This window comes from Protomyctophum bolini (assembly GCF_963924005.1).
Source record: "Protomyctophum bolini genome assembly, chromosome: 22".
NCBI lineage: Eukaryota > Metazoa > Chordata > Actinopteri > Myctophiformes > Myctophidae > Protomyctophum > Protomyctophum bolini.
Genome location: NC_137883.1, coordinates 18,540,920 through 18,568,317, shown reverse-complemented (window position 1 = coordinate 18,568,317; position 27,398 = coordinate 18,540,920). Strand labels below are relative to the sequence as shown.

The window sequence follows — 27,398 nt, the reverse complement described above, 5'->3', positions numbered from 1 at the left end:
TATTTTTGTAGATTGACAAAATATTGGGGGTCCTTTGCTCTTGGCATGACAATGTTTGAGAACCACTGCTCTAAAACAATATTAGACAAAGTTTGAGCCACAAACACATTGCTCTCTCTCTCTCTTCTCCTTTTGTATAAATTAAATAGGCCTATTCATGATTCTGCTTATAGAGAAGTAGCCTATGTTAGTTTGTTTTATGGACTTGAGAGCTACTTTCAAAACGACCAGCTCAACATACCCACCAAATAAAACTATCATCCCATTGCTGAAAATAGTTACAAAATGTAATTGAGGGGCCTTTCATATAGGCTACATATAAGACAAACGCATATGGAATGGGAAATAGAGGGGGAAAACATGCACGTGGACCACCCATCTGACCACTTAACACAGCAGTTAGATGGGTGGACTTTCAAGATTTTCAAGTGGGCCCTGATCCAGAAAAGGTTGGGAACCACCACTCTACATTTGATTTTGTTTTTAGTTTCTTTCAATCCATCAACTTTGTCACAGCACAATTTCCTGTAAAAGTGAGGTGAAACTCTTGTTTATGCAAGCTTTCACATGTTAAGTTCAAGGAGTAAAAAAAAAAGAAGAAAAACACCTCATTTCCCTTCCTGCTTCCAGGAGACAACATTCTGGCAGTGCTGAAGCATCTGGTGAATTCGGAGAAGCTGGCGGATTCCTCTGAGTATCGCCATGGCAACATGGTCTTCTTTGACCTGTTGGGGGTGGTGGTGGTGGCATACCCGGCCCGCGTGGGGACCATCCTCAACTACATGGTGGCTGCAGCCACCTTTATCTACCTAATCAAGAAGGCTTCGTTGCCTGGCAATGGGGGTGAGTCACCTTTTAACGTGTAGATTGTATTATTTATTGTTGCTGTGTGTGTGTGTGTGTGTGTGTGTGTAGGGGGAGGAGGTGGATGGGTAGGGGTGTAATTGTAAGTTGTTTTCAATTATATATCCTATTGTGAAGTGAGGGGTGCTCTTATCATCGTACATCATCATGACGTAAAACAGACACTATGCCTATTTGCTCAGACAGTTACCGTCCACTTTACTGTGGACGGTAACTAAAACCTAAATGTAGGTGGACGGTAACGAAAACCTAAATGTAGGAGGGGCTAGCGTCCCTCAAAAATGTAAATTAAGGATATAATCATTACTCATTAACTTCCCGAGTTTCTCTAGAACAGGGGTTCTCAAAGTTTTTGCCTGGGGACCCCTGGAAATGCTTTGACCATGTCTCGCAACTGCGATTTTGTTCTATGACTATGTACAACCAATATATTATATCTCAAAAGAAAGAAGAGAGTCTCTGCTTTCATTGGGGGGAAAAGTGTGTTTTCATCAATGTTCTGTTCTTTAGTTATTGGCAGTTGAATATAGTTTCAACTGCCAATAACTACCTATAGCTTGTATCTCCATATTGCAACTTTTTAATGCTTTCCCCCGTACAAAAGTGTCACTAAAAAGTAGTGAAACTAGCAGATCAACAAGCTCATAACGTGTCACAATGCAACGCGGTGTGAGCTTGTCGCTCAAGCTATTTTCGAAACTTTTTGAAACGGGGAAGTGGTTAAGTCTGTGGGTTAAGAACTTGGTGACAAAATAATTACTACAGTCGATCCATTGGCACACAGGTCCTTTTCCCTATATTTCCTGAAAGGTTTTGGTCATACAGTGTTTCCACCCGACAGTTACGATATGGTAACGATCAGGGCTTCATTCAAATGTGAGCATCTTAACGGTTGAACACTGTCTGTCCCAGGTGGGCGCTATGTGCGGGAGCTAGCCTACGCCACAGGAGTAGTTGTGCTGAGCTGGTTCGTCACCTTGCTGACGGTGCTGATTGTGGCCCTGGTGGTCACTCTGCTGGGACGCTCCATGTTCTGGTACAGCCACTTCTATGCCTCCATCTGCCTGTATGGGACGGCTGCCACCGGCAAGATGATCCTCATTCACACGCTGGCAAAGAACCTGTACTATGGGGTGAGTGGTGCACCTGTCTTTTTGTATACTGTATACACTGTATGGAATAGTACTTAAAAGGTAATCAAGCTGAAGCAGAGGTTTAGTCTAGAAATATTAAATTAAACATTTTCATACATTATTTAATTAAAATATTATTGTAGATGGGACAGCGTACTGGAATCTGGATTGATCCTTTTAATACCACCAGAGTTAGCCGTGGCCGGAGGCATTATGTTGTTGTCCATCCGTAAGTCTTAGGACCAAATGTGAGATCTTACCTTGATGGAAGAATACAACTGTGTTCTTATATATGGACATTTATTCCCTTGCAATGCATTATTGCGAACGCAGTGATTGCGAACGCAGTGAGCACTTACTATGAGACCTAGCAGATCATGTCTGTGCGTGCGTGTCCCCCCCCTTTATGCCCATATATGGAGCTGAGTGATTTGTTTGTGATTGATGCAACACACTCCATATTTGGACGTATAGCTGCTTTGGGGACTCCTTATATGGTTATGGCTGAGTCATGGTGACATGAGACTTAAAAAAATAATAACTTAAACATAAATCTTAAAAGAACCCAAATATGTACGAGCTGCGTTCGCTTCCCGCGTTTGCGCGTCTTACTGGTTACCTTATTGTATTTAACCACTTAGCCCTATTTTATCAACAGAAATAGCCAATCTACAAGCTCACAACGTAACAACGCAATGCTTTGTAAGCTTATGGATCTGATATTTTAGAAAATCTTTGACATTTTTGAAAAATGTGGACGTTTATGGAAGGTTTTCGCCTACAATGTTGGCATGCCCAAAATCGGGATGGCAAGTTGAAAATGATTATAACAACTTATATGTTATTAGACAGGAGGAGGCTAGATGACTCTTGGAGGATAACATACCAGGAAGACTTAGACTCCATTGTATCCATTTGAGCTCACATTTTCGAGACTTGAGTTATCAATGAGTTCCTCTCACTCCATGGTGACAACAGAACAGCCATTGTTTGTTTGTGAATCTCATAGGTGTGTGCATGTGCGCGCGCGTGCGCGAGTTGTATCAGTGATTTGGACTGTGTGTGCTGTGTAGTGGATGCAGGAGTTTGAACTGTAGTCCCATGTATTATTAAAATGTTCTGCCAGCTAGTCCCAGGGTGTGAACTGTACATGTCCAATTGACATCATTCACCATTACTAGACACAACAATCTAACCTACCGGGGGCGTGACGAATAAACAATACGTACATCTCCAGTGAGATCACATCAAAACTATTCATATAGTTGATGCCTCATTCATACAGGTTTATGCCTTTATTTGCAGTGAGAAATCAATAAACGACTGCGGAAGTGAAAGACACATCAACTGGTACTGTACATCTGTTCTAAAAATCTATTCCTTTAAATCTACAATTCATAACTCTTAACATCTGGGATTCGTACTTTTGTTTCCCACATGGGAAACTAGAAAAGTGCCCAGGCACAGGTCTCCACCAGGATAAGAGCTTTAAAAAAAAATTAAAATAGCAGATGAAAATATTTATTTCAGAAAACTGGAGGATTTAGAATAATTTTTTAAAATGTTGAGGTCAGGCCTAAATGGGATAAACATGTTTTTTTTCCTGGTGGTTCTATAACAGGGAAATGTATAATATATAACACGTAACAGTATATTCATAATGCTTAGTAATGTTATATAGGTCAAAGGTGAATGCATGTCGTGTTTTCAATAAATGGCTGGCATACATCATACATGACAGATCAGTCTTGATTACATGACTATAAATATCATGTGTACCATCTGCCTCACGCTACAGACCTGGGCCTCATGGCTCGGCAAGGCTACTACCAACTTACAGTGCAACATTAAAATAGTGTTGCACTGTAAGTCCTGGTGGCGCTCTAAAAGGCATAATTAAAAAATAACACTTGTGTGAAGTGAGCAGCGCTCTTATCATCATACCTATGATACATCATCATAGGCAGGCTTTTCTGCCATTATTGATTGGTCATAGTGGAGAGACAGGAAACCGTGAGAGAGAGAAACAGGGAATGACATGCAGCAAAGGTCATCGGGATCGGGACTCGAACCCGCAACAGGCTGTCAGGCATGCGCATGATGCGCCTATATGGGTATGCGCCTGGACCGCTAGGCCAGCAGGTGCCCCTTAACGCGGGATTTGCAGTCACTTCTAGTATGTTCGAAGAAAGCAGCGACGGTCCATGCATTTTCTGGCAAGGAGTGCCCGCATCAGCACTAGGCGGAGCAAGGACAAGTTACGAAAAGTTACACTTTTCCGCTGTCACTGTTCTGAGAGACAAATCCACAGCCAACCAGAAGTGCACTGTGGTCTGAAATAGGCGTGGAATGTATACACACATGTACACACAAATGTGACTTGGTGTGTTGTACAACCAAATAATGGTTACAGGAAAATGTGTGAATCTTGCGTAAGTAACAAATCCGATCTGTCTCATCTGAAATAAAATACTGAAAGAATATACCTGTTGTCCCGAGCTGCAGGCAAGTATAATATCATAGATTAGGCAATGGTTGCTTTTGTATCAAGGAATAATAAAGGAATAAATAGTTTGTAAATGTTTAATAATTGTCAGATCGCTTGTTTTACAGCCATTTATAATTTGCCATTCTGTTCTTGCCCTACAAGTGTAGGAGTCAGCTGAGACAGCTGCTAACAATGCTAATGCTCTTGGCCTACTTCTGTGGGGATAATTCAGCTTACACAGACCCTACTCAAAAAGTTTAAACAGGACTGTTTGAGAGAGATGCATACTTATTACATATTTTATATTCCATCCTAATTGGCTAACATTGGCTTTCAAAATGTGTGTGCAATTTATGTGAAAATTTCACAGACTTGCCTACTAGGCTGAGGAATATATCCCACCCTTTTCACATTGGCCTGTTCTAGCACCACCAACAGGTGGATTTTTGCAAAACACATTTTTGGTACAAAATGCCTCAAATCATCCAAAGAAATGGCACCCTTTTCACATTGGCCTATTTATTATAGCGATTTATTATAGCGCCACCAGGAGGCGACAACCTGACCTGGCCTGGTGGAGACCTGTGCCCCGAGGGGCACTTTATCTAGTCTGGCTTTGTAATTGTATTGTGATGACAAGTGTATATTGTCTTTTGAACCACATGATAAAAATCATTATGCCTCAACTAAAGATGGGTAAACACAAGCATTGTGCCAAAGTCCTATACATGCTTTAAAAGAAATGCAGGCTGAGGAAGACCTGTTAGGTTGAAAGTTGAAACGCATCTTTTACTCTTTCAAGCCAGCACATATTGCTGTTTTCTCAGTTTCATGCTGTAAAAAGAAAAATCCAACTTGTGTGAAGTGAGGGGCGCCTGCCGCCTGGTAATTGTTTCATAATCAGTTTAACTATACTTTAACCTTATATGCATAGCCGATGTACCGTATATAGTAGCACTGGTCCAAAGCGTTAATGACTTATCCATAACGCTATGGTACTTTCAACTTCCTGCGCACACATGAAAGGCTGCACTGCCCGGCACTGCCTGTCAACTGCTGCAAAAATAAAAAGAACACTTTTCCTAGTGGACTGGACGCACTCTGAACCCCCCATCACACGTATAAAATGCACTTTTTGGCCAGAAAAGAAAATAAGTCACCGGAAGAAAAGAATATTGTTACTCCACTGCTCCCTCCACAGATCTTGTCTGTTGTTCTTCCGGTGAAATATTTTCTTTCCTGGTGGGGGGCTCAGAGTGTGTCCACTAGGAAAAGTAGGCTTTTGACACCACAAAACAGTCTTTGTATTGGTGAATAGCAAAATCTTTCTTTTTATTTTTGCAGCAGTCCACAGGCTGTGCTGCATTTCATGCGTGCACAGGAACTCGAGAGTAACAGCGTTAAGGAGAAGCCCTTAATACTATGGACCAGAGCTAGGGTTAAAGTAGGCTATGAAAATGAACAGTTGTATGCATTATATTTACATAATGTAAATGTGTATTTTTCTAATTAAAAGGTAGCCTTGCCTACCTTAATCCAAAGACGAGGAATAAATTCAATCAGTAAAAAAATATATTTGTCAATTTTTACCATTTATTAATTAAAATATGTAACATAATAAATGTCATTTGTAGGCTATATTATGTAAAAATGTCACAAATGTGTGGCCATATTTTGCATTGTAGTTTTGCACCTAGCCTCAAATTGTGATGTACTCACTCAACCCTTGATAGTTGACAGTCCCCTAGCCACGGCCTGTAGAAGACATGGTTGTGTCGAGTGGCATTTTATTGTTTTAACATGTAATTAAGCCTTGCCGAGCCATGTACATCAAGCTATTTCTGTAGCGTGAGCTTGATGTACATGTACACCCCCTGGACATGACGCTAGTATGCCGCAGGGATTTACTCCAGTCCAACCATTGATGCCGAGTGTCAAGTATAGGCACTGGGTCCCATTTTTCTTCTTTGGTATGATCGAACCCCGACCTCCCAGTCCCAGGGCAGACAGTCGGACACTCTAACCACAAGGCCACTGGGCTGGCATTTTATTGTTTTAACATGCCTTGCTCAGAGTGTGCTTGAAGCCTGTCTCGATGGGACCTCTCTTATTTTCATTTACATTTAAAATTGTACATACAGCTTTGCCCTCTATGACCTCTGTACCCGCATACCTGACAAACTACCTAAAAAAAGAGTGAGCGGCTCCCACAGCCACAATACAAGAGGAAGCGAGAACAATGATCTGGTACCACTCTCTTTCAAAACACACATGGGAAAATTCTCCTTCTACAGCACTGCCACCCAAGTGTGGAATGCCCTGACTCCCTCCCTCAAAAAATGCAAAGCCCTGGTGTCCTTTAAAACAGGCCTGAAAATCCACCTTTCAGCATGCCAAAGGTAGAGGAAATGATTAGTCTTAGTCTAGTGACTACCCCCACCTCCTTATAACCCCCCAACCCGTACATGTTATTTTTGAGGGGCGTCCTATATACAGGTTTAATGTTCAAGGTTTTAGTTCAAGGTTCATTTTAAAAAACGCCATTGACAATGAAGGGAAAATTAAATGCCATTAACAATAAAGAGAGCACTCGGCTCGCCTTTTGTTAGAAAATAAATAGGCCTGTCAAATAAGTGGTGGCCGGTGTAGACAGGTGGCAGTGAAATTAATTTCCCCCTATTTCGTGGCACAGGTGTGTGTGTCAGGTGGCAAGTGGCTGGTGTTCTTGACTGTGTCCAGTGACCTCCTAGAGATCTGGTTCTCATTCCGCGGACCCCCGGTGGTCCCCAGCAAAATTAGGAACAATTTAAACAAATTTAAGCCCTATTTTATTTCTTGGCTATTTAAAAAATAGTAGATCTATAAACTCCCAACACATCGTGATGCGTTTGTGAGCTTTTAGAAGTTTATAAGCTCACAAACGGGCACAAACTATTTTCAAATGGAGGTCGGCTGCCAAATACATGACATGAAAACGTTTGAGGGCCACTGTCCTAGAGTAAGCTCTCTCGCCTATCATTAACGTTTGAGGGCCACTGTCCTAGAGTAAGCTCTCTCGCCTATCATTAACGTTTGAGGGCCACTGTCCTAGAGTAAGCTCTCTCGCCTATCATTAACGTTTGAGGGCCACTGTCCTAGAGTAAGCTCTCTCGCCTATCATTAACGTTTGAGGGCCACTGTCCTAGAGTAAGCTCTCTCGCCTATCATTTTTGTACCAGTAGTCCATGAGATTGGTCCCCTTTACACAAAGATTCTGCAATGTTGCAAAAATCATCATGCTTTTTCAAGGGCTGTACTCACCAGGCTGTCTGTACTGACATCTCCTAAAATGACTAAAATAGATGGCATGAGAAGAATTTCTACTGAAAGTCGAGCAGTGCTCACGCTGTGCCGTTTGTGTTTTTTTCAGTGGTGTAAAGTAACAAAGTACATTTACTAAGTACAATTTTGAGGTATTTGTACTTGAGTATTTCCAATTATTTTACTTCTCCACTACATCTCGGATCCAAGTATTGTACTTTTGCTCCACAACATTTATTTGAAAACTTTAAGTTACTAGTTACTTTGTAGATTTTGTTTATTATTACAAAATAATCATTGACCACTTCAGCCTGGCCATTTGAAAAAAGCGGATCTACAAGCTCCCAATGCGTCCCATATTTTCAAACGATCTTTATACATTTGAAAACTTGAAATGGGATATTCTGCAGTTCATAATGAGTACATTTACCTTTCGTACTTTAAGTACATTTTGAACTCCGAACTTTTACTTGTAACAGAGTACTTCTATATTGCAGTATTGGTAAAACATGTGAGTCCTTCATCCACCACTGCTGTTTTTTCCTGCAGGGTGTGCGTTTAGTGGAGCTGGGTGAGCTCTACTTTGATGTTAGCCTGCTGCTGTGGTGCTGCAGTCTGGTGTGGCTGACCCAGCAGGATCTGTGCTCAGCCTACGTGCCCATGCTTATGGTGGCCTTCCCCCTCGCCACCAAGCTGCTGCTGACCAAGGAATTCAAGCATAGAGGTATGTACAGTATGTATGCAGCAACATTTTTTTTATCATATTTTAGCTTCCAGGCCTATTAGTGCCCAAGCCTATTACTGTATGTCTTACAACACAGTCCATTGTGAACGTCCCATTGTAATGCATTGAAGTTTTCCAATTGTATAATCACGCGCGTGTTAGTAACATCATAAAGTGAGGGTGAATCTCGCAGCTGAGATATTATGCCACTTCTACGGCCGTTTAAGGACAATAACATATAACTCCTATATCTGCAAAACCTATACCTATGTTATTTGGCATTCTCATAATAAACAAAAACATAAAATCAGTGTTAAAATATTGTCAGTTTATTATTGTCACTGTTGTAATTGAGAGCTATTATTGCGAACGCAGTGATTGCAAACACAGTGAGCACTTACTATGAGACCTAGCAGATCATGTCTGTGTGTGTGTGTGTGTGTGTGTGTCTGTCTGTGTGTCTGTCTGTCCCGCTTTTGTGCCCATATATGGAGCTGAGTGATTACGTCACCATGACTCAGCCATAACCATATAAGGAGTCCCCAAAGCAGCTATACGTCCAAAACCCAAATATGTACGAGCTGCATTCGCTTCCCGCGTTTGCGTGTCTTACTGGTTACCCTTTATGTCTTACAGTTTCTAGTCAACTCACGACTCATTATTCTATTGTATTAAGTAAATTAAGAATTGGGAAATGTAAATCAAGAGATTTTCTACCAAGCATCAATTTTTGCGCATAGTTTATTGTGATTAAAATAAAAGTTTATAGATATCGCAGTCCCCACAAATGTAGACCGTTCCGTTATTAAACCCTGTCTTGTTTCATTCTCCATGGCCAATAGTGCATTTGTGCATGCAGTCCAAACTGATAATCTATGCAATATTTCAAGTTATTTCGAGCAAGCTTTCGGTCTATCAGATCTTCTTCAGGGCATACGTGACTCAGGAGGAGTCATGTAAAGGTGCACAGGCAGGTAAAAAAAACTATCCCGTTCTAATCATTGGCAGTATGTAATACACCTTTCCCACTGATTGATACAAAACATGCTGTGATTTTTACATCGCTTGACAAGAAGATTGCAAGCGTTCCAAGCACGCCATCTGAGTTGTGGTGAATGAAATAGGGTATCATCAATTTTGCTACATAGAGGGAGGCACAAGCCCAATAGGGGGGCCGGGTATGTGGATTGAGCCAAGACAATGTGGACATGGTCAAGAATCCTTTTTTTTGCGCCCCCTCCAGGAGCTTCACTGAAATACAGCGTGCTGTATATGTTGGGCCTGGCACTGCCATATGTCCACTTCATGTTCCTCATCTGGGTGGTGTTTGAGATCTTCACGCCCATCCTGGGGCGCAGCGGCACTGAAATCCCCCCTGACGTAGTGCTGGCCTCACTGGTGACGCTAACCACCATATTCCTCTCATCGTTCTTTGTGAGTATTGAGTGCGAGGCCATAACTCCATGGGAGTAAACTCCACTCAAATGGGCTATATGCACACTGTACTGTACACTCCATTGCCTAAGACTGTAATCCATTGCCTGGAAGACAATAGGTTAGGGAAGAGGTCTAACAAACCGACGCCAAACTATCCTGAACTGAAATGGGGGAAGGTTGGGCTTGGGGCCAACAACCCCAAACCATAAAAACACACATTAATACAAAAACGTTGAATAATGAATACATGAAGAAGAAACATGACGCTGTGTGCTGAAAGATTGGCTACTTCTTGAAAATGTGTTTTGTAATTCATAGAATTTCTTAGAGTTTTCGTTAAAGGTTATATATCAATTTACAATTTACAATTTAGGCATTTAGCAGACGCTCTTAATCCAGAGCGACTTACATTAAGCAAGAACAAAAAGCATGGGAATACATCACATAAAAACATTTATCATGAAACATGCGTAAGCTAAGAAAGTAACAGTGGAATATCTATAATGAAACTATACATATAAGCTATACATCTATACTACTATGCTATACATATGTACTATGACGTGCTATGACAATAGCACATACAATGCACTTATGCTGTCTACATAACATGCTATAAGTCTGTATCAAATGCTATCTAAGTCTACAGAATTGCTATCTAAGGGGGTGGGGTAAGTGCTATGGGCCATGATGGCATATATAGATGTGTTACTTATTTCCACTATTTTTTGGAAATGTTTAAGCATTTTAGCTATAATTAAATTCTCAAAATAGGGAAAGTGGTCATAATAATCATCAGAATTCTTACATCAATCATCTACACAGTGAACTAACTGGTAGCCAGTGCAGAGAGGAGTTACTGAATGAATTCCACTGCTCTCTGTCCCTCAGCTCCACTTCATCTACCTGGTGCGGAGTACCAAGTGGGTCCTAGCGAGCCTGGCCTCAGTCTTCCTCATTATGTTCCTGGTGGTGTCCTCTGGGCTCATGTTCCCATATTCCGCTGATCAAGATAGCCCACGGCCCAAACGGGTCTTCTTGCAGGTCTGAACTCATAACACAAGCAAACGCATACATGTGTATAGTATAGTGTCGCTGTCTTTGTATTCGTTTTATTTTTGTGGGGCGCTAGCCCCTCCTATATTCAGCTACCAGTAAGACGCGCAAACGCGGGAAGCGAACGCAGCTCGTACATATTTGGGGTTGTTTTATGATTTATTTTTAAGTTATTTTTTTTTTAAGTTAAGTTATTTTTAAGTTAAGTTTTTAACTTAGCCATAACCATATAAGGAGTCCCCAAAGCAGCTATACGTCCAAATATGGAGTGTGTTGCATCAATCACAAACAAATCACTCAGCTCCATATATGGGCACAAAGGGGACACACACACACAGACAGACAGACATGATCTGCTAGGTCTCATAGTAAGTGCTCACTGAATTCGCAATCAGAATTTTACGTCATACTGTCTGAGCAAATCGGCATAGTGTCTATTTTTGAGGGACGCCAGCCCCTCCTATACATGTTTGTCTTTAGTTCAATGTTTGTTTTGTAAATGCCATTGACAATGAAGGGAACATTTCATAATGTGCCTCATTATGTCATATTGTCTCTTTATTGTTAATGGTGTTTAATGTGTGTGTTTGCACCGTTTGTTTTACATCACCATTACATCACCTAATCAACATGAGTTAAACTTTAATATATTAGCGCTCCTCGCTTCACACGGGTGTGATTTTTGTCCTACACAAACATTAAATTCCCATTGACAATGATGAACTGACTAAGATGACAACTATATATATATTAATGTCCTATTTTATGACTCCCATGCCCCCTCCATCCACGCAGCACACCACACGGACATTTCACAACCTCCATGGCCAGGTGGAGAGCAGGGATTCAGGCCTGTGGATCAACAGCTTTGACTACACCGCCATGAACCACATCACACCCCACATCCCTGAAATCAACGACACCATCCGCACGCGATGCCGGGATGACCGGCCCTTCTGCGGCTACCCTTGGTTTCTGCCTGTCAAGTTCCTGAGCAAGTCAGTAGTACATCCTTGTTTTTGACATTATCGTAATACTTTTTTGTTTTTAGTAGCACTGGGTAATAATCACAACATTGATGTAATATTGGTATATTATAATGATAATATATCAATGTTGTCATGAGACTAGATATCGTATGGATATTTAGGACTAGATACAGTATCTAGGAGTCAGGTCAATGAGTGAAGCAACATTTTATTAACAGACCTATAATCTGTATAAAGAAGTCTTGAAATGGCTATATAAAGTAGTGTAGTCCTTCCTGTAGCCGGCCTGGCTTCGAATCCAGCCAAGACTCCTTTCTTCGTGTCATCACCCCTCGCTCTCCTGCTTTGTCTGTCTCTCTGTTCACTGTCTTTTATTAGCCTTGCGTTGCGATACTAATATACTGCCTCGGGCAATATGCATTAGAAGGCAGATGAAGTCTGGCTGCGCCAGGCTAGTCTTTTATCACAAATAAAGAAACGGAAATACAAAATCTTTACAAAGACAAATGTTTTTGATACACTGCAAGACATTCTTTTGCCCCACAGTTATGTTGAACCCCTGGGCACAGTTAAGGATAGCAATACTTCCTTAGCTGAGTGAAGCCGTCATTTACACTGCAGGAAGTAGCACTGTTTGTGTTGCCGGTCTAGTTTTCTCATCATCAGTTCTGGTGCCAGAGGGAAGTCACAGCGTTGTAAAAATATCAGTTAATTTCTCAGCAGAAACAGCTCTAGCTATTGCCTAAACCACGGAGTCACCTGGGACCTTTTTTTTGTCTCATAAAGACACTTGCACACAGTGTAGAATGTACAATACACATACTGTATGATGTTCGGTTACCGTAGCCAACATGTTATTTTGGATAAAAGCCAAGCAGGGTGAGGTCTGCTTCCGGGTCTAGTTTGGAAATAATATTTATCTCAGCCAGGTTTGTTCATATGAAGTGTAATTTTCATGTGCATTTGTGTAATTGTAGGAAGAATTGGTACCTTCCTGCTCCAGAGGTGTCTCCCAGCTTTCCAGTGGAGTTCAGCCTGGTCTCAAAAGAATACAACAGCTGGGGAACGGTTAAGATGACTTTCCAAGTCCAAGGTCAGTTTTATGTTTTTCTTTTCATGTGGCTTTGTAAAAATAAACCTGCAAATGTAGTTGGCTGACATAAAAAGGCCATTTAAATCAAGTTAATATCTGAGTTGACCCCACAACAACCCCATAGTCACATATACCGGTGTATATATAATATATACACCGGTATATGTGACTATGCGGTTGTTGTGGGGTATATATATATATATATTATACACACACAGCTCCATCTCAATGAATTAAAAGTACATTTTCTTCCTCTGAAAAGTATATTAATGTATGCAGTTAATACTTGGTCTGGGCTACAACTTTTTTTTAGTGGTCTCGTAATATATTCTAATTTGTTGAGATAGGATTCTTTGATTTTCATGAGCTGTACACCATAATCATCAAGATTAAAACAAAAAAAGGTTTTAAATACTTCACTTTATGCACAATGAATTGAGAATATATGAAAGTTTTACTTTTTGAATTATATTAGGGAAGAAAATGAACTTTTACACAATATTCTAATTCATTGAGATGGAGCTGTGTGTGTATATATGTATGTGTACACACACACACACACACACACACACACACACACACACACACACACACACACACACACACACTCTTCGTCCCATTTGTCTTTATGTATAATTTTGTTAAACTGCTTGCATGTGTATATGTGTGTGCGTTTCCTATCATTTCTCGTATAGGCCCTAGCCACATGTCCCTGTATTTGATGCCTCACCGTGGAGCTAGTCTCTCTACCTGGTCATTTGGGGACGGGACCCCCCAGTTTGACCTGAATGGGGAATATTTCATCTTTTACTCACATGGACTAGATGCCCCCATATGGACCTTCTGGTTTGAAATACAGGTATCCCTACTGCCAACATTTCTTGTTTGTCTTAAGAGAAATTATGACCATCCAACCAATTGTGTATGTTGTTGATTACCACTAGTTCAGCCTGTGTTTTGTGAGATTTATTCTGTGCAGTATTCTTAATGTGTCATAAATGTACAATACTACTGGTATCTGGATTTTTTTTCTACTAGCTGTGCTGATACTGTAGAAACTAATTTCACAATATTGAATGTTTAACAATATAGACCACAGGACATAAAAATCTTTGGCCCAGAGTCAGACACTACTTAAAGAGAGTGCAAATAACCAATGTACTTGCCATGCTATTCACTAACCTTGTGCAGCGAGAATAGAGCATGCCAGCTGCTGGAAATAGGTTATAATCCACTTTTATCTGATATTGTTATGCATGAAAAAAAGTTAAGTATATATGTTTGCTGTCGGGAAGAAATCACCTAACTCCAAAATGTTCATTTTTCAGGAAATGAGAAATATACATTTTTCAGGAAATTAAGATTTATTTTGAAAACAAAGCAATACTGCCGCATCAAAGTTTAGTGTTGTGACTTTATATATGCTAGACCGGTGCCCGGCTGTAGAGCACCGAGTAGATGCCCCACCCGGCTATGCAATACCCGTTGTACCCGTGTCAGAGTATCCGTTCCACCCATCTGTCTTTGTCCCTTTTATGCCCATATATGGAGATTTCTGTTTCTGTCTCTCTGTGTCCCTTTATTCCTATGGAGTTCTGTGTCAGGCATGCCCAAATATGGAGTGTTGTGATGTCAGAACAGGCCAGCTCCATATATGGAGCATGGTCCCTGTCCAGAGCCCGGGCAGAGGCCTTTTGTGGCGGTTCTGGACAAGCGTGGGTCCGACCGACTCAACACCGGCCACTGCACTCTCTGTGGTGGTGTGGAAAGCATGTGTCGAATTTGAAGTCAGTGGGGTGAACGGTTCCCGAGTTACGTGGATTACAACCGTACACACGTACAGAGACATGGTGCATTCATAGATAGATTGTTAATTAATTGCATGAGGGGGGGAGCGGTGGTGGAGTTATTTGCTTTAGCAGGCAGTCTGAGGGTCTAATGGTTAACCCATGTAGACCATAGGACGTGTGGATCCGTCCTAGCTAATCCAAACGATGGTTTGCGAGGATGTGTACACATGTCCTAGCACTTTTTCATTGATATCAAACGAGAAAGAAAGATATTCCGATTTTTTTTCTTTTATTTTTGGGTTGGCCTATCCTTCTGCACCATACTGTTCGCACATGCACGCTGACGTTCACTTCCCTGTTTAGCACTCAGAAAGAAAGGCTCGCTGCGCGTAATCTATGGAGCTCTCCGTGGTTTTGTCCAGATGGCTATACTTCCGTCTTCATTTCTGACTTCAACATGCCTCTCGCCCGGAGTATTAAGAGGTTTTTTATAAGTGTTTCTTACTACTTTCGATTGGTTCAATGTTTTCTAAACGACACACAGACTTAAAGGTTGTTCAATAGCACTGATTAATGCAAAAACTCGAAATCCTCAAAAATTGAGTTTTCCTCCCGACAGCAACGAGTTTTATCACCTATGACTATGACTCCCCTGGCAGCTTTCTTTATTTTTCTTTCTCTGACATGTGGCCATTTGTGACGTAATCATCTATGACATCAGTCATTTATGAGGACATATCTCTGATGTATTTATGACATAAGGTCGTCATCACAATTAAGTCATTTAAAATGAAATGTCAAATGAGAGATAATGAGAGAGCTTTTTGAGCTGTGAATGTTATCAACATCAATATGGCAAGAATGCTTTGGATCATCGTTTTATCGGTTATTTTCTCGTCATCGCCGATAAACTGCCAACTGGGAATATTGCACATTTCAAATGGTGTTTCTAGTAAAGAGTACTGTGTTGTGTACAATTCTGCGTGGAGCCACCTGCCAGAAACACTTGAAAGTGCTTTACAGAATCCACTGATGAACCTGGTATCTTCTTGGCTGTGTGAGGCCCCCATAGTCAGACAAGAGGCGGTAAGAGACAGGGCCTTAGTGGTGAGTAGAGGGTTCTGTCCATTCAGTCAGAAGGCTCTAATTGCCCAGGATCTCGGCGCATCGGCTCTGATCATTTCCAGTACAGACAAATTGGTCGCCCCTTCAGCCAGTCCGTCAGTGTATGAGAAGATCCGTATTCCTGTGGTTCTCTTGAGGACCCCAGACATACTCGATGCACAGCGCGTGTTTGGTACGGGCCCAGGGATGCAAGCGAAACTATATGCTCCACGGCCATCTCAATTTGACTCTAGCGTTGTCCTGCTACTGATTTCCGTTATCACGGTGGTCTTAGGAGGTTACTGGTCAGGGGTGTGTGAGAGAGACCGGCTGAGCATCGGTGTGTCGGGCAGGGGAGGCCGTGAAAACAAAGAAGACAGCAGCGCTCTGTCCCTGCACTCACCGCTCACAGTGACCATCTTTGTGGCCACAATGTGCGGGACACTTGTCCTTACGTACTTCTTCTACAATGTCCTTGTGTACTTCTTTATCGGCACATTCTGTGTGGGCTCTGCTAATGCACTGTATAACTGTCTAGATGCTGTGATGGACAAGATGGGCTGTGGCAGTATGCAGTTCTCAAATCAGAATTGTAACTTCTCTGTGCGGTCGCTCATATTGGCTGCGGCATGCATCAGCATAGCAGCGGTCTGGGTAGTCTACAGGAATGAGGAACAATGGATCTGGGTCTTGCAAGATTTGCTTGCCATTGCCTTCTGTTTGTACTTCATGAAGAATTTCTCACTGTCTAACTTCAAGATCTGTGTGATTCTGTTCAGCCTCCTGCTCGTATATGATGTATTTTTTGTCTTCATCACTCCATTCTTTACTGAGAACGGATTGAGCATAATGGCGCAGGTTGCATTGGGCCCTGGCGCATCTGTAAATAGGAAGCATGATGATGTGGTGCAGGTCTTTGCTGAACCCCAGGTACCTTCAGAAAAAATGCCTCTAATGATGCTAGTGCCACGATTCTCAGCAAGGGCTTATAACCTGTGTGGGAAGCAGCAGTTCTCCTTTCTGGGCTATGGAGACATCTTGGTACCAGGCTTGCTGGTGGCCTACTGCAGCAGATTTGATGTGTGGATCAACAACTCCAAGAAGACCTATTTTGTCACCTGCTGTATTGCCTACTTCCTGGGGATGGTGGTGACCTTTGCTGTGATGCAGTTGTCAGGAATGGGCCAGCCGGCCCTGCTCTACTTGGTGCCCTTCACCTTGATCGCCACTGCCCTGGTAGCATGGCGCCGCGGTGAGATGAAGCAGTTCTGGGCAGGAACCATCTACGAGGGAAGACCATAGAGTATAAAGAAGGATAGAGACCGAACTGGAGCGTTAACCCCCCCGCTATTCATTTCAGTGGAAGTTGCTCAGTGGCGTTTTGAAGCACCCGGAAGACTTCCGGAAGTATAATTATAACTCAATGGCTCGTGCGAGCGGAAGTTTAGCCTAGCCTAGCCTGAACGTCAGTCATGAACGTCCGTCCACTTCCATTAAAGTGCTGCTGTGTATGCCTCACTAGCTGAGGATGCCAGCTATCCCACCAGCTAAACATCTCCCAACAAACTCCACAGAGAAGGCGTTGTCTTTATGAAGTTTTACTGGTCAATTTGTGAAACTGTAACAACAAAATAAAACATTTCCAAATTACTGTTACAATACAGTCAGAAAGCATGTGTCAAATAACAAGAAACGACATAAAATAACCTGCCATCATAAACGTATTACTCACAACATTGTTTAGCCCAAGAGGAGCCACAGACAGCAGTACACTGGAGCTGAAGAGATCTGACTGACTGCAGGCAGCGCAGCTGAAATATATACCTAAATTGCAAGCATGGCAACCAGAAAATAAGTAACCCTGAGGTAACACAGGGTGGTGCTGTTTCACACAACAACAACTAAACATGACCACTACACTGTGGGGGAAGAACAGCTGCAATTCCACATTTCGCCAGTAGGTAGTGGCATCTTCTTTAATATTTTTTTTTATCCCACGATTTTGTAACCCAGTTTTCTTTTCACCCAGTGCCAATTATCTAATGTAATCCTGGGCGCTACACTTCCTCTGCCAACCTGGGGGGGCAGCGGACTGAACTCATGCCTCCTTCTATGCATGAGGAGTCCAAGCTGCTTGTTTTCACCTGACAGAGGGGAATTTCCCTGGCCGGACGTAGCGCGTGGAAGGGACACGTTATTCCGACCAGTTCCTTTCCCCTCCATCAGGCGCCCCGGCTGGCCAGGGGGAGGTAGTTTTAGAGACCAGGATTACGGCATGTTTTTGTGAGGGTATCTACCCTAGGGGACACGGGGAGAACATGCAAACTCCACACAGAAAGGCAATATCGCCAACCCCCGCCTCGGGTATGGGCACTGATGACGCGGAGGAGGGAACACGACGCCAGTGCCCACAGCGTCCCCAGCGGGAATCGAACCCAGGACCTTCTAGCTGTGAGGCGACAGCACTACCAATGCCACTACCAAGTGGCATCTTCAACGTTGGATAGCCTTACTGGGGGCTTGGGGAAGACTTGACCAAACCTCCATTTTATGAGAAACATGCTGAGATTGACGGACCAGCAAGGAACCATCAGAACCAGTTGGGCCCTATTGATCTATACTCGAGATCAATGGTGCCAAACGTTTTCAGAGAGATCATTTTTGGTGTCACCCCGGGACTTCGTCAGGCATCTATAATACCTGACGAAGACCCGTAAGGGTCGAAACGTTATAAAATAAATAAAAAAGAAATTCCTGGTAGCAGAGAAATGGTATGCGGACAATAATAAAGCTTATATGACAGAATGTTCCGCCAAAATCGCTTGCCGGTTGGATTCTATATGGCGGAACGTACGGTCATGAGCAGTTTTTGTGTTAAGTAAGTATGCTACAAGCTCATTTGCATAATAGTGGCTGAGAAAGCTGCTCTTGGTTTAAGCAAATATGGCACAAAACGAATATGCCTTCTGCCATTGCATCAGTCTTGAATCTGCATTGTCATTCCTGGGATGTCTGGACATCATGTGAAATGGGACCTTGGTGCCTCAGTGGTTGATCTCTACAGCAGATTACTAGTCAGAGAATCAGTGGTTGATCCCTACATCAGATTACTGGTCAGAGAATCAGTGGTTGATCCCTACAGCAGATTACTAGTCAGAATCAGTGGTTGATCCCTACAGCAGATTACTAGTCAGAATCAGTGGTTGATCCCTACAGCAGATTACTAGTCAGAATCTGTGGTTGATCCCTACAGCAGATTACTAGTCAGAATCAGTGGTTGATCCCTACAGCAGATTACTAGTCAGAATCAGTGGTTGATCCCTACAGCAGATTACTAGTCAGAATCAGTGGTTGATCCCTACAGCAGATTACTAGTCAGAATCTGTGGTTGATCCCTACAGCAGATTACTAGTCAGAATCAGTGGTTGATCCCTACAGCAGATTACTAGTCAGAATCAGTGGTTGATCCCTACAGCAGATTACTAGTCGGAATCTGTGGTTGATCCCTACAGCAGATTACTAGTCAGAATCAGTGGTTGATCCCTACAGCAGATTACTGGTCAGAGAATCAGTGGTTGATCCCTACATCAGATTACTGGTCAGAGAATCAGTGGTTGATCCCTACATCAGATTACTGGTCAGAGAATCAGTGGTTGATCCCTACAGCAGATTACTGGTCAGAGAATCAGTGGTTGATCCCTACAGCAGATTACTAGTCAGAATCAGTGGTTGATCCCTACAGCAGATTACTAGTCAGAATCAGTGGTTGATCCCTACAGCAGATTACTAGTCAGAATCAGTGGTTGATCCCTACAGCAGATTACTAGTCAGAATCTGTGGTTGATCCCTACAGCAGATTACTGGTCAGAGAATCAGTGGTTGATCCCTACAGCAGATTACTAGTCAGAATCTGTGGTTGATCCCTACAGCAGATTACTAGTCAGAATCAGTGGTTGATCCCTACAGCAGATTACTAGTCAGAATCTGTGGTTGATCCCTACAGCAGATTACTAGTCAGAATCTGTGGTTGATCCCTACAGCAGATTACTAGTCAGAATCTGTGGTTGATCCCTACAGCAGATTACTAGTCAGAATCAGTGGTTGATCCCTACAGCAGATTACTAGTCAGAATCTGTGGTTGATCCCTACAGCAGATTACTAGTCAGAATCTGTGGTTGATCTCTACAGCAGATTACTAGTCAGAATCTGTGGTTGATCCCTACAGCAGATTACTAGTCAGAATCGGTGGTTGATCCCTACAGCAGATTACTAGTCAGAATCTGTGGTTGATCCCTACAGCAGATTACTGGTTAGATAATCAGTGGTTGATCTCTACAGCAGATTACTGGTTAGATAATCAGTGGTTGATCTCTACAGCAGATTACTAGTCAGAGAAACATTAGAACGTCATTGTTGGGCAGAAAGCTTGTATCTCCATATTTCATCTTAGTTTTTTATAATGCCCTATTTTTATACTTCTAGTACTTTGTGCTGTTTTTTTTTTATCAAAGTTTTTTTTTTATTAATTTTTCACACATGAAAATATTATACAACATTTTTCGAACTTTTTTTTTTCCCCCTTTCCCCCCCTCCCCTCCCCCCAGAGTTCACGCTCTGAAAGAGCCACAACCCCGGTATCTTGCACCATATGAAATAAAAGGCACATACAAATATATACTTTGTGCTGTTTGACATTGTCATGCAAAAGTAGCGAAAATAGCCAATCTGCAAGTTGTATGCATTGTAAACTTGTAGATCTGCAATTAATGCTAATTTTGACAAATTATTAGATTCTTCTTTTTTCCCCCTTTCTTTAAAGCCCAAAATAGGGGCGCCAGATTTAAAGTGGTTAAGTCTGTCTGTTTTTTTTAAAATAAATGTTTAAACATTGAAACGTTTTAACAAGAGCTTGTAACTACATTGGATTCATTGTTGGGCAGTGACAATAAGTAGGTCTTTGTATGTTGTTGTGTATGACATAAAGCATAAAGCATTCCCCATTTCCCCTAGTCGGCCGTACCGACCGTACAAATGAATTAAAGTTGAGTACTTTCTGTCTCCTTCTTTCAGCCTCCCAGAGACCCAGACCCATCGGGTCCCGAGGGGATGATATCAGTAGCGATCTCGTCTCATTACTTCTTCGGGGAGGACCAGAGGACTACTCAGCTGGTGGAGATCCTACACAGGTTTCCCGCGTGGGCCTTTCCTTCATCCTGGGTCAGTACCTATGACATGTACCGATACTGAGGAAGCTACCAATTATTGAGGCTGATACTGAGGAGAAGAAAATGGCTGCAGTGGCCCGAAACACGGAGAAGAGATGTCAAGGAATGATACTGAGGATTGGCTGATGGGCCTGCTGCCTCTTCACACTGACACACACACACACACACACACACACACACACACACACATTTATTCAGGTTCCTCCCAGTCAGCCTGAGAGACCACCATCACTGTGTCAATAGGCTTAGTGGCTAACCAAGCAGGAAGACACGCCGAGACACGCCAGAAGCAAGCTTAACTGCAGTATGTAGATCTGACAGACTGACCAACTAACTTACTGACCACTGACCAGTGCACCGGCAACTACAAGCCCTGTGGTCACTCCTGGTTTGATGAAAAGGGGGCGTGGGGAGATTTCTTTTTACACTGTCTATGCTCTCTCTCTCTCTCTCTCTCTCTCTCTCTCCACTTTATTTTACTAATCCTCATTCTCTCTCTTCCCCACTTTATCTTGCTAACCGATTTTATTAATTTATTTTTCTATCTCTATGGATGGCCTTGCATGTCTACCTCCCTTCCTCTCTATAAACAGTCACTGGAGTAGGAGCTGTTGTCAGAGTGGCTGTGTGTCACTACATTCTACTGAAAGACATGCCATAGACTAGATTCATGATTCAAGAGATTTATGTGTCACGCTCACACAAGTGTATGTGTGTGTGACCTGCTCCACTAGACTGTGCTAACAATATAATAACCACAAAATACTACCATAATCTGCACTACAGATTATGTGGTATACTGTTGGGATTATGTTGGGTTATTGCAATCAATGCTTCAGTGAGTCCCTGGCTCTCAAGGATAAGAAGACAGTTTTTCCTTGTCTTTCTTACCCGAGTTTAGCAGGATACCGTAACATTTAGAATTTTAGTCGTATTTTTTAAACTGCACAAGTTCACCCCATGGATGAGAGGCTAACGGGTAAATGAAAGACAAAATGGTGATTTATCTATAATCATATCATATAATCTATAATGTTTGGAACGTGATACGCCTCAACAAATATTAAGACTTAAAATTCAAAATATTATGGTATTGTTTTAAACGATCAGTCCACCCCACAATCTCATGTTACGTGAATGTCAATAACAGAGAAGATGTCTCATAACAAATAACCTTATGTGTAGAGACCTACGGGAGACATTTGATGAATGAGTTATCTGGGGTTGGAAATGTCTTTTCTAGCTTGCTGAGACTAGGAGGCGGATGGCAAAGTGGACTCAAGTGCTTGAACGACAGTAAAATGCCCTGTGATTAAATAATTGCAAGGATGTTATCTTAGCCACACATCCAACCTTAGCACAGGGATAATTGTTTAATTAGATTGTATGAACTACTGTACTAATGTAACTTGCTCTCACAAACTGTGTCAAGTTGTATCATCTAGACTTGTTAGATGCAACCCCACAAGATATATATATAGGCCTACTGTATTTCAATCCAACTATTTAATGCAAATTATCTTATGTAGTACCAGAAAAGCTATCTAATGATTGCTTAGATATGTTTTTCTCCATTAAGACATTTTGATTATATTTTTATTTTGAAAACTGACATTTCTGCTTTCATGTTAATATCCAAAAGTAAAAATAGCAATGCTATTAATTAATACTACCTACCGGTATTTAAATTATCTTAAGCCAAATATGTTTTAACATGTAATAAACAGGAACAGAAATATTATATTAAGTCCCAATTCATTCTTACTGTATGCTAAAAGCTGTCTCTGACAACACCGAAGAACTGAATTCACCTTGGCTATGGCAGGCAAAAAGATTGGTCAAGCTCAAACAAGCACACTATAAATTATATAGGTGAGAATCACTGGAAATATTTTAAGCAGACATGGTCAATACTGTACTGTACAGTAGCATTGTTCTGGCTATGTATTTGACATGGCTAGCACACATAAGTGAAAAGTTATGTCTGAGCTATTGAATAAGCAATCTTCCTGGCCTCAACCATTAAGGAATCTCAGACTGTGGCATCTAGAACAGAAATGACTTAAACATTTGTGTTTTTGATTAAAAAAACAAAAAAAAGATTGTTTTTACCGAATGGGTTTGAGGAAAGACTAATCCGGTTGTACTTAACGTACATTTCTCAGTGGTGCCACTAGAGCCAGCTTTACAATATAAGTAGGGCTCCCATTCTTCATTTGTAAATCCTGGGCTGTACAACAACCCATAGGTTTGAAGTGAACTCTTATTTAACAATACTTGTAATCTTTTACTTGACGACATGATGAACTGCACTATCTAGGGCTATTAATGAAAGACACATTTAGACATTTTAAATAGCCTACAACAGCACCCGATAGATCACCCCCACCCATATAACCATCCATGAAATCGTCATGGTCGGGCAGAAACCTTGTATGTTCAAAACGGTTACTCTTAAGGAAATGGAAAACATAATCTGTGTTTCAATCCAGTTATTATTTAGTCAAGCTCTTGATAATACAAATTTTTACTCTTCATATTTTTTATATAACCCACAGACAGGCTTGCTTAACCCCTTAAACCTTCTATTCTTAGAAAACATTACCTGAGTTACAGCTGCACTTGGTCTGCATATTTCCATTTACACCTCTTTGCCAACAATAGCTGATCTACAAGCTTGCAACGCTATTTTCTTTGTGTGACATTGTCATATGACGAAATCTAAAATAGGGCACTTATTTTAGAAAAATCATAAAATGAAATAGGGAGATACACGGTTTCTGCACGTCAGCATCAAAATTCTGTATCTGGCATGGTACACTGCATGTGTCCTGGTCACGGTAGATTTGAAATTTGTGGTGGTATGGCTTAACCATTCATTATAAGGCTAATTGTTACTTGTGTCTATATCACACAATGTATATCACAAGATATATATATGGAAAGAAATGGTGTATTTCAGTTCTTCGTAAGACATTTGCCAATTGCCATTTCAAGACAGACTAGTGTTTCTTCAGGTGAATGTACTGTATGCCACCTGACCTAACAGACATAGTTCATAGTTAGACCTAGACCATAGTTTGTGGGCAGCCTAATACTCAAACAATGTATTTTTTTGTTTCAGATGTCACGTTCACATTACATTTTGGTTGCAGGCTAGCTCCCTCTGCTGCTAACATGATTTATTTTTGAGCTAGCGCTGTAATAGCCTCAGTACCAGGCTTTCATTTTCTTCGGCGCAAAAAATGAAAGCCTGGCAGAACGCATTGGCCGCTCTGGTCTAGAAGTGGGAGTCAAGCCTTCCGGGTGGGCGTCGCTCCAAATGATGTGATGTAGCGCTGTGCTGGGGGGGAGAGGAGGGGCCGGGGGTGACTGACAGATTGCTGAGATCCACTCAGGGCGTGTGCAAATCTCTGCCGCGACCCGCCCCTCTAGAACAGAAACCTAACACATTAGCTCAGGCTAGCTCTGTAATAGCTGTGTCTGGCTGGTAAATATCTGTATGATGAAAGAAACAATTTCTCAGTTTCAGAAGTGAATGGCACTCTAATGAAATCTATGCAAAAAAAAAGGAAAGACTAAATGGTGTCTGTAGTGTTTTATGTCGGTCATTACTTGCATAATTATTACTTCTACTGCAAAAAAAGATCACATGGTTGAAATTGCAATTAGATGTATGGTGATTGTTGACTCATTCTGGGATATAGTGGAAAACAAGTTTATCAGTTTGTAATGGATAGGAGTGCCACTTAAAACCTCTTAATCTTACTTTAAGTAATCTTACTTAAACTAATACTTACAGTAGGTCAACGGGTCGGCTCTGTACTTTATTCTCCTCAACACACCACCAAAAATAGCTAATCTACAAACTCACAACACAATGTGAGATTGTAGATCATCTATTATTGGTTACTATTCCTCCCAGAAAAGGGATGCTAGGGTTCAAGTGGTTAATCCAGTTCGGGCTTCTACCAAGCAAAAAAAGACGTGTGAACAAGAAGGAGCCTCCTGCCTTAAAGTACAATACGTAATACATGAAAGATTTATGTTGCAGATAAGTCTCGACGGCTCTGATGCTAAAAGTGCCACAATGTAGAGAATAGTTTTTACCTACCGTAAATTTGTTATCCTTTGAAAGATTTAGACTTCAAAACCTTGAACTGCAGTTGACATTTGAAAACAATACTTTCCACTGTATATTTTGCATATGCATGAGCACATCTGGTGAGCAAAATAATTGGATCACATTGCTTGAAACTGACTTAAAACATGAAAAGTTTGGGGTGTGCTAAACTGATGATGTTGCTCACCGTGCAAGATACTAGAAAGGGCCTTGCCTCAGTACATTATGCAAAATAATCTCAGTGCTGTATATGTATACATACATATGCCAGCTGCTACTCTGGAAATCACTTTTCAGTTTTGATGATTAAGAAAATAAAAATGAGTCTAGTTGTCTTCATAGTAGAGTCTGGAGACCAATTTGGATAACACTGGTTCCCAGTATAAACCTGGGCTTCATGACCTTGTGTTTAAACAGACTGTTCTGTAACCCGAGTTGTTGTTGTGCAGCTTGAAGCTTTGGCTTTGTTTGTTAACTTGTCAAATATCCATATTGTCATGGGGACTTTTTTGCAGTCATGCTGTTCTATTAATCATGTATTTTAAAGCCTACCTTTATTTTGATAGGCTTGTTCTAAAACATGCTCAGAGTCACAACTGAAGTCTAATTTATACTTAGTTGCACCACAGTGTTGCTCTGTAAAAATAATAGAGGTTCAAGCTAACAATTCAACTCAACACACATAAATTGGGCTAGGGGATGCCAGGTTGAAAATGGTTAATAGGAATTTGGATATGTGCAGCACTGTCGTGTCTATTGAGAGAATCAACTCAGTGGGTTGACACTGTTTATGATACATGGATGTAAGCATTTATTTAATTTTAAGTATGAGATAGATAAACATAATGTAAAAACAAATCTAGATGGATTGATTAACGATTTAAATGTATACATTTCTTTATAAAATAATCAGTTAAATCGTGGGAAAGGGTTGTATTTAATGTTACTTTAAACTGAAGGAAAACGGGGTGGAACAAAAGCAGCGGAAAGAGCATCCCAATTAGCTTTTAAAATGTGTTCACCATCACTTCTGTATACGTTTTTTCATTGTCAATGACAGCACAGCTTTTTAGGATTGGAGAACGGGTAGACTATTCCAAAAGCAGTTGGAACATTCCAAGGTGTGGCAAAACATTGAATTAATCAAACGTCTGTCATTTCTTTCTTCATTGCATTTTAAATGACGTTTAAGATGAGATTTTGGATTTTGTTTTTAATTAATGATCAAAGGAAGCTGCTGTGTGACAGGTGAAGTGATGTTTGGTATTTTAAAACTGAAATGGATCTAGTGAACTCCCACTATTACACAAACAATTTTTGGTCAAATTGAACCGTGCTGCTAGAGATTACTTGGAAAGCCAACAGTTATTAATTAAGTACAGACTTGATTTGAAGAGGCTTGGGCACAGAAAATAAATTATGATGAGAAACTCAAGGGAGTGGTATGACTGCTGAAGTTTCACATATTAACTACAATCTAATACACATTTCGTTCCCTCACTATATTAAGATTTCAACCTAGAATAGACATTTTCAAAATACTCCTAATCCTCACCAGCTGGCATATCAGCTTTATAATAATGTAACATTTGATTTATATTTTGGGATACATGGAAAAGTCTTAATGCCCGTTTGATAGGTTTCTGTTCAGGGTATTTGTATTTTGTTACCTTAAGTGTCTTTGTCTGAAACACATCTTCAACCTTTTGGGGGTTTTACTTTAATTTTGTTTGTATTTGTCATGGAGTTTTTTTTATGAAACAAGATCATTATTCTTCAAAATGTCTTTTGATATTGATTAAACTGTAATTTCAACACTTAGTTCATTTTTTCTTTGAATTGCTGACGTTCTGCTTTGTATTGCGTATGTATCTGTTAGTTGGGAACTTTGGATCCAGTGAATGAAATGACTGCTGTGATGCGTCTTAATTGGAATGATTTGGCAATATACAGGGTATCCATCTGCTACTGAATGGATGGGATGATTTTACATTATGCAAAAAGCTTGAATAAAATGAACGCTTGTACAGCAATAAAAGTGTTTATTACATTAATGTTGGTTGTGTTATCTT

At 41.1% G+C, this 27,398-nt stretch overlaps 2 protein-coding genes across 2 annotated transcripts in view; both read left to right on the top strand.

The window, feature by feature from the left end:
• ermp1 (endoplasmic reticulum metallopeptidase 1) overlaps positions 1-27,374 on the top strand; it is a 42,804-nt gene extending 15,430 nt beyond the window's left edge. Inside the window, exons 7-15 of the mRNA XM_080755418.1 lie at positions 631-843; positions 1,777-1,997; positions 8,335-8,509; positions 9,753-9,943; positions 10,838-10,990; positions 11,798-12,000; positions 12,969-13,084; positions 13,780-13,943; positions 21,049-27,374. Of these exons, the coding sequence (XP_080611544.1) occupies positions 631-843; positions 1,777-1,997; positions 8,335-8,509; positions 9,753-9,943; positions 10,838-10,990; positions 11,798-12,000; positions 12,969-13,084; positions 13,780-13,943; positions 21,049-21,225 (1,613 nt within the window). The 3' untranslated portion in view covers positions 21,226-27,374. The remainder of the gene's footprint in view (positions 1-630; positions 844-1,776; positions 1,998-8,334; positions 8,510-9,752; positions 9,944-10,837; positions 10,991-11,797; positions 12,001-12,968; positions 13,085-13,779; positions 13,944-21,048) is intronic.
• Positions 15,852-17,280, top strand: LOC308310407 (signal peptide peptidase-like 2A; the record flags this gene model as incomplete). The annotated part of the gene is made up of 1 exon (XM_080756752.1): positions 15,852-17,280. The coding sequence occupies exon 1, from the start codon at positions 15,907-15,909 to the stop codon at positions 17,278-17,280; it is 1,374 nt and encodes a 457-aa protein (XP_080612878.1). The 5' UTR covers positions 15,852-15,906.
• Positions 27,375-27,398: the final 24 nt, after the last annotated feature.